This window comes from Merops nubicus, unplaced genomic scaffold (genome assembly GCF_000691845.1).
Source record: "Merops nubicus isolate BGI_N331 unplaced genomic scaffold, ASM69184v1 scaffold38265, whole genome shotgun sequence".
In the NCBI taxonomy this organism is placed as follows: domain Eukaryota; kingdom Metazoa; phylum Chordata; class Aves; order Coraciiformes; family Meropidae; genus Merops; species Merops nubicus.
In genome coordinates this window covers 6,037-14,172 of record NW_008610994.1, presented here as the reverse complement: position 1 = coordinate 14,172, position 8,136 = coordinate 6,037, and the positions used below count along the sequence as shown (strand labels likewise).

Sequence of the window (8,136 nt, the reverse complement as noted above, 5' to 3'; positions counted from 1 at the left end):
TAGCGTGGAGACTATTGGAAACATACCGTCAAAGTTATTTTTGTGCTTGGGCTTTCAGAAGCACTGTCTGCAAATCTCCGTAAAGGAAATTCCTGACATTGTATGAGGCTAATCAGAAATACTGTTTCACCACCAGGTTATGCTGCTTATAGGGTGGCTTTCAGTTGCCCTTCCAGCACACCCTTACCCTGTTTGCCCATGTAAAGAAACCTTGCTCAGGGTAGCAAGTGACTTATTTGGTTTACTAGACATAGAGCATTAAAAGAGAGCAAGATAAGGATTGTGATTAAAATTCTCATATTTAAAATTCAAAGCAGTCAGGTCCATTTTATGCAAAGTGTAATAAAAAATATCCTGATGAAAGAAGCTATTTTTTATTCCCATTGTAGGTAGGGATCAGAAAGCTCTGTGCTCTTGAGAAAACTTCTTGGTCAGCAGATTTGCAAAGAGCTGGACAGTTTCCTTAAGGTTCAGGGTGTCCAAAGGGTCCTTGTTTGGACCTTTAGGTCCAGAGAGTCCTTGTCCCTTGCTGGGCAAGCGGAGGACGAGAAGTTTGCTAACTGCTGGTGCCTTGTCCTCAGCTGCTAGGTGACTATGACAAGGTGAAGGCGGTGTCCGAAGGCTCCGACTGTCGGTGCAAGTGCCTGGTCAGACCCCTGGGCCGTGGCGCCTGCCAAAGGATTAATGAAGGCACCTTCAAAGCCGAGGATTTTTACACGGTGGAAACCATCACGTCAGGACCCAGCTGCAAGTGTGCGTGTGTGGCCCCCCCTTCGGCACTCAATCCCTGTGAGGGGGACTTCAGGCTGAAGAAGCTTCGGGAGGCAGAGAGTAGCGACCTGAAGGTAGGAGAGCGACTTGAAATTGGGGCATATCCAGGAGGGGGAGATCTTCTGAAGCCTTTCCTTTCAGAGGTTTTTCTAAAAAAATTTTTTGTCCTATACTTTTTTCCTAAAATATTTCCTAGTTACTTTTATATCTGCCTTTTTGATACAAAATCAAGCTCAGCTTAAGGGATTGATTCGAGCAGCTGCAGTTGATGATTCATTCGATTCATACCATGCAGCCTGGGGTCCAACATGTCTGTCTGCACTGGAAGCCCAGGAGGGCCTGGGCTGTTCCCTGCCCTTTGTCCTGCATGAAGTGTCCCCAGGGGACAGTTCCTCTCAGCAGCTGCCAGGGCTTTTTCCCGTCGCTGAGAGGGGATCGCTCTCAAGGACCCACACAAAAATCTGTTTTGGCTTCCATGGGCCAAAATCTGCTGCTACGTCAGTGTGAGGGTGTGTTACCCAGCTGGCTGATGGTGGGATGGGTTTTGTTGTTTGTTTTAAATGCTGACACTTCTATACTCTGTAAGTATTTCATCTCTTTAGTAACACATACTTCTTTTCCAAATGTGACAGTATTTATTCTAAGTACTCGTGGCTTTTACTGGATACTTTTCCTGGTCTAGCAGCTGGCAGCAGATTCTGCTGAGTTCGCCAGCTTGTCCTGAGTAGGGCAGCAGAAATCCTCCCCAAAAGGCTACAGACATGGTCCTGGCCAGGGGAGTCCCCAGCACAGAAGGTTGAGTGCTCATGGTGTTTGTGTGGGTGGTGATGGGCTGTACCCTGGGGCAGTGCTGCTAGTCCCAGCTGAGGTGGGAAGGCAGGTAGTGGAGGGGTGCTGCAGGGCAGCCTGCTGCCAGGGCCACCGCGATGGTTTTGTTTTAATTAATTTGGAGTTCAAGGATGTGTTTCATCCTGTCCAACTGCAAACAGTTAGCAGCTTCTTGTTCAAGCTCCCCTGCAGCTAGGGAGATAAACAGTCACTGGCAGACGATCCATCATTTCAGGGAAGAAGGAGTCCTAGCCTGGAGTTGTTTGGTGGCCTCCGCAGGAGAAGCCAGGATGTCCCACTTGGCCCTGGATGATGAGCTGTGAGCTTTCTGGGGTTAGGTGAGGGGCCAGCCTCTGAGGTGACGGTGCTCCCCTGTAGTCCCTTTCCTGGAGCAGGCAGAGCTCCTCCGCTCGCACCTCTCTGCCCATCCTCTCGGAGCATGGGCTCCAGGAGGAGCAGAGCAGCGTGGCTAGCTGCGCCCTTGGCTGCGGCTGCCTCCCCCCGCTGGGGAGCCGCTCACAGCCAGCTGTGGTGTGAAAGCCTGTCCTCTAGGAACTGGCCCAGGCTCCCCCGCTCATTTCACAGGGATCTGCGGCCAAACGATTTCACAAGGCTTACCCAAACATACACACGTGGGGTTTTTCTCTGCTGCGGGAGCAGAGCCCCGGGAGCAGTGAGGGCAGGCTCGCTCCGCGCCGGGCACGGGCCTCCCGGGCCGGGCCCGCTGGCAACAGCCGCCTCTCGCCCCTCCGGTTCCTACGCCACTCACGAGGAGCAGCTCCCATGCTCTTCAGCCCAGCAGGGAGGCTGGGAGGGATGGGCCGGGTCACCTCCTTACTTCTAACAGCCCCAGGGGTTCTACTCTCCCTCCTGGTCTGATGGGCACTTTTCTTGCTGGGTCCAGCAGCAGGACACATAGAGTTGTGCTCTGTGTCTGTTGAGTTTTGCCAGACTTTCTTATGCTCTGACTCTCCTGGCTACTCTGTTTGCTGGAGAGCCACGGGAAGTTACCCAAAATGAGAGCATTCTCTTGCAATGAGTGGGCTGGAGAATGCATCCCTGAGGGAACATCAATGAAGGGAGTAGGTAAGCCCAGAGAGCCGGGTTACCCCTGGGGCACCCCAATAGAGTGCTGAATGGCTGTGCTGGGTGTCCCAGCTGAAGGTTTCAGTCCCATCCCTACCTTTAATAAGGTCCTTTGGGAGTGTGTGGACCACCAGAGAGCAAGAGCCAGTCTGCAGTGGGTGAAGGGGAGGAAACAGCATGCCGGTGTGTACATCAGTATAGCCTTTCAGGGAGGGTCAGCCTGGTGTTTGCAGGGGTAGCTGACTCTAAGATCTGCTTCTCTGAAATTGCAACTTGCCACTCCACTGCTTGTAGGCACAGTGTGTATTTTGGGAGTCTCAGATGCAGAGTCTGGGCAAGGAGTCTGTGTTCAGGAAGATTTGGAAGGTGGCTAATAAAGTCTGCAACCTTTGTGCATTGATGGAAGTTATCCAGCCTGGAGGGAAAGCGCATGTCTCCAGTGGCTGTCTGGCAGGTCGTGTGCATTGTATTGGTTGTCTCCGTCCAGTTCTCAGTGGAAAGTGGATGCATAGCCATAAAACAGTCCTTGTCTCTTAATGCTGCCATTTTATCTGGCCCAAAAATATCTTTCCTTTGCTGTCAGCTCCACAGGGAGACTGCAGAGGCTGGGGTGGAAACTCAGAGTGCTGCCAGCAGTGCTGCCTGTACTTCTCCCATGTTTATGGAGTTCTGTTGATCAGTTTGTAGATGCTGGGAGAAAATGTCACCACCTTGTAGTAGCTCATAAGCATTGAAAGTACTTCTCAGCCATAGAGGCTGTAAGATCTGCAGAACCACACTGGACCGGTGGGACTGGAGGGAGCAGGACATGGGGACTCAACCCTTCCTGCTGTGAGAAGGGGCTGAGTAAAATACGGGGTTTGTCTAAAATGGGAGGCTGAAGGAGCACCCCTCTGATCAAGTCATTCTCCAGGGAAGCGAACTGTTACCAGGCTGGCACTGAAATTCAGTTGCTTCACTTCTGAATTTATGAACATTTTAAAATGTTTTAACAAGTTTCTTCTTGTTCCAGGAAAAAAAAAGCATGTGATGGCATGAACTCATGGTCTAATCTCAAACTCAGTTTTATTTGAGCTGCTGTACTCCTGTTGCCTCTTTTGCTGTTGGTCATGTCACTGGTGGGATAGCTAAGCCTTTGGGCTTGTGAGAAAGCCTGCCTAGGGCTGGAAAGGAGGGCAGTGCTCCTCCTTGTCCGCTCACTAGTCCCCAGTGCCCAAAACAGCCTCCCGAAGCCCTGAAGCTCTGCAGAGGTGGTGTGGTATGCTCCGACCGCAGCCGCAATGCAGCAGGGCTGAGTGAGGAAAACCCGCTTTTTGATAAACCTCTTGCACTCAGATGCTTGTGTTGCCCTTGATTTTTTTGGCTGTAGCAACCATGCAGGGTACTTCATAGCAGGTGCCTCTGACTGACGGTGTGCTCCCTTTGCCTTGCAGCTGTCCTCCATTGTTGAGATGCTGGAAAGTGCCTTTTATGGCTTGGACCTTCTGAAGCTGCACTCAGTCACAACTAAGCTGGTGGGTCGTGTGGAAAAGCTCGAGGAGGTAAGATGAGTCCTGTTCTCCTTCAGGGTTATTGCCTTTCATGGGACTTGCCTCAGATCAAGTTCTTGGTACCTTTGATACATTCAGAGCCTTGCACCTTTTGGAAAAAATGTTAATTAACTATTTGGCTGAAACTAAGCTGGACCAGACTAGACTCTCCATAGTTCCTCGCAGGCAGTGCCCAGCACATCACCACCCTGTCAGCCTCCCCGACCCTCTCCAATTCACCCCATCCCTCTTGGCCCAGACTGGGTGTGGGATCTCAGCCTTGGCCTCCCCAGGACCAGCATCTCCTTGGGGTCCAAAGGGCCTGCTGTTAAGTTTTTCCTCTTCCCAGTTTTACATCTCTGCTGGTGTGGTAGTTGCTCTCAACTGGGTGCTTTTGTGCTGTTATATGTGGGAGTGAGAGGCTTAGGGCTGGTGCCAGAGTGGTGTCTACACTCACTAGGACTGCTGGCAGCAAAGGAGGTCACATTCCTTAAGGACCAAGTTAAATCTTGGCCTGCATTAAAACAAGGCTTAGCCTTCAATGCTGGTAAAGAGATAGATAAAGTATCTTCCTTTTTTTTTTTTTTTAGAGTGGACTTCCAGTGAAATAATTTTCACTTCCATACAGTTTAATATTTCTTTGGCTAGTGCAAGATAGTTGTTAAGCTGTGCTCAGATACGTAGCAACAGGTTGCCAGTTCCAATACTGCAGTTTTCTCCCGTGGTCCGTATCTGGGACAGTAATTCCACATTCTTGTTGGAGTGGAGCAGTCCTGTTTGTCTGCAGCCAGGAGCCAAGCAATGATTTATAAAGCCAAAATTCCACTTGCAAAGTGTTTTGGGAAGGCACGGCATGCTCCGTCCCGGGGTCAGGAAGGAGACAGCCGAGAGGATCGTGCTTGCCTGCGGGGCTTTGGGTTTCCAAGCACAGTGATTGACCCAAAAGGGGGAAAAGGGATTTTGAGGTCTAACAATAACAAAGAACCAATGTTTCTGTTTGCAATCCCACCCTCTCCCTGTGGTTTAGCGTATTCTCCAGTTGTTACTTGGGTTTGCCAATGAGTCTTTGCTAACTAGGGGAGAGGAGTGAGGGAAGAGGGAGCTGTACTGCCAGCCCTGTGTTGCGTGGCCTGGTTGGGGAGATTCACCAGCAGCACTGGTGGCCGCAGATCTGGCAGTGGGGTGAGCCCTGTCCCACGGCCCGGTGAGCTGGGCTTGCCCAGAGCAGGGGATGCTGTGGTGAACACCAAGGGCCCCATCGGGGCAGGCTGGTGCTCTGCTGCTATTTCACATCTGCTGGTAGCTGAATTAGGGATGATGGAAGGGACGAGCCTTTTTTGGCATCCTTTATGGATCTGTGGTTCATTAATTTGTCTCATCTGAAGCTAGTTGCCTGAAAATGGTGTTGTTAGACATTGTCACCTTTAAACAGGTCACATCAGAGTGACACAGCATGTCAGGCCAGCGAGTGGGGTTCGTCAGAGACCTTGCTGATGGCTCAGTCAGAGGCTAAGGTGAAGTGCTAGGAGTTTGGGTGTTGACAAATGACATAAGGGATTACTTCAGTGGGGATATCACTGCGCTCTTCAGTACCAAAGTGGCCCCATCTACCAGCCACTTCCTGCACGGGAGGTTCGGTGCCAGCAGTGCCGATGGCATGTGTCTGTTTGGGCGTGTTGGGTTGGCTTTGCAGCATGGCTGCTCTGCTCACAACCCATCACAGCGAGGCAGATGGGCAGAAAGCTCAGTCTGGCTGAAGGAGTTTGGTCAGAGATGCGGCAGTGAAGGTGTAGGAGGGAGGAATTCACAGATTTGAGTCTTTAATTTCGCAGCACAGGGTCATGTAACAAGCAGCTGAAGCTGCCTGCAGGCACTCAGACAGGAGAGGTCTGGGTTAGAAAGAGATTCCTCAGTGCCACTGGGGCAGGGCAGATCTGGTGCAGGCAGTGTAGGCAGCAGGTGTGAAACTCTTCCTGCTGCTGGCTTAGCACATAAATTCCCTTTGAGAGGAGGAGGAAGAGGGGTATCGTACCCTGCATCAACCACAGGATCTGATACAATGGACAGCTGAGATGCTGAACAAGGGCCTGGCATGGCTTCAAAGCACTTGCCTCTTAGGCAAGTGTGGTTTTGGCAGCTGCTCCCCAGTGAAGCAACTGAGTGGCCTCAAACAGCATCACAGACTGGGCTTTGGTGGTGCCTCCCCACTCAAGGGGAGGCAAATTTTATTCCTAAGCAGGTCATAAGCCAAACATTAAACAGAATAAGTGATAAGGATACAAGGCTGTCAGAATCAGTCATCGTCCCAAAAGGAGGGCAGTGTTGAAGCTGTTTATGCTCCTGGGCTGTTCCTAGGAAAGCATCATGAGATCCCCCGTTCTTTTTCTTACTACAGCAAAATGCTTGCTGAAAAGTCCCCACATTATCTGACTCAGAATTGCGTGGTAAATCTGTGACTTGCAGTACCTGGGTGAAGACTGGGAATTCAGATGCCTGTGGAGGGTGTTAGGGGTTAACTGAGCTCAGGATGGTATTTTTGCAGAGGTGAGAAGGGATTGTGAGTTGTTTCCACTATAACAAGGTATTTGACACAAACTGTGTTGGTAAAGTGAAGGAGCCTCAAGTACTTGGTCAGCAGAGTTAGTGCCTTCTCTAGCAAGACAGCGTCTCTGCTTTAGCTCTAGTTTGCAGCTGCTGCATCAGCTGGTGATGCTGGGGCCGCAGATGGAGGTCACAGTGGGTTTTGGGCAAAATTAATGACAGGACAGACTGAAAAATAAAGATTGGGGGCAACTGCCCCCAGTCTCTGTGCAAAAATGCTTTGATTGATGTGCCACCTATTGAAAGCAGTTGCCATTTAACATGTAAAAGACTGAGGAGAGATGAGCAGCATCCCCTTGGATACCAGGTGTGCCTAGGGTTTGGGGACTGAGAAGGACAAGGGGGTTTGGCTACCCAGTGAACTGCGGAAAACCCCAGTTGCCTCCTGGTCCCAGCTCTCTGAGGGTTACTGTGTCTGCTCTTCTGCCCAACTTCTCCCTCTCTTCTGTGGAAGCAGAGTTTGGTGGGGAAGAGCAGTCCCTGAGTGCAGGCGCTGCGTGGCCAGGCAGCGGGGCAGGACCAGGAGAACAGAAGCTGGATGAGTTGGGTGCTGGGCTCAAGAACTTGCCTTGGGAGTCAGGTAGGCAGCAGCCAGACAGGATGGAACCCTGATAGGAAAGCACAATTAATAAATGGGAGATGAACTTGCTGCCAGAGGCAAAGGATGCAAGGCTGGGACGTAAGCTAGTCTTTTCCTCTTCCTTCTATGAGCCAACGAGCATGACTGAAGATGGGTGTTGAAGAACCTTAAGGCCACTTTTCTGATCCTTGGGGCCCTGTGGCAAAGAGTGGATCTGGGATGTGCACACCAGGGATAGAGTTTCTGTATCTCACTGGGGCCAGGGGCATCTTCGTAGCAGATGAAGTGCCCAGCCCCATGGACAAGCCCAGCTGTGAGCCTAAGTTGGGAGCACAGAGCTCTGTCTCCTGGACTCTGGTGTGGAGGCTGTGGAGCTTCCCTTGCCTTTACATGGAGTCTCCTCCCTTGCTTTTTTAGGGCATGTCCAGGAACTTCACCCAGGAAGGCCACCGGGCAGGAGCCAGCATGGAGGAGGGTGTGCAGGATCCTCACCGCAGGGGCAAGGAGAACTGCTCCAGTCTCCTCACCAACAGCCTGGCCGACCTCGAGAGCTCGCTGCAGCGGGACGCCGAGGCTGCCTACATGCACGCGGAGGTACTGCCTGCCCGCCCGGCTCAGGGCTGCTGTGCCCCTCCGGAACCCAGCCCGGGGTTATTTTCTTCTCAGCTCGGCTGACCCCATTTCTGCACCTTCGGCTCCAGCCTGCTGCTCCCCGCGCGGCCCAGCCGCCCGGACGCCCGC

The 8,136-nt window shown here is 51.8% G+C and overlaps 1 protein-coding gene across 1 annotated transcript in view; it reads left to right on the top strand.

The window, feature by feature from the left end:
* Positions 1-581: 581 nt before the first annotated feature.
* OLFML2B (olfactomedin-like 2B) overlaps positions 582-8,136 on the top strand; it is a gene marked incomplete at its 5' end in the record, with an annotated part of 12,641 nt that continues 5,086 nt past the window's right edge. Inside the window, 3 exons of the mRNA XM_008941087.1 lie at positions 582-845; positions 4,119-4,226; positions 7,813-7,983. Of these exons, the coding sequence (XP_008939335.1) occupies positions 582-845; positions 4,119-4,226; positions 7,813-7,983 (543 nt within the window). The remainder of the gene's footprint in view (positions 846-4,118; positions 4,227-7,812; positions 7,984-8,136) is intronic.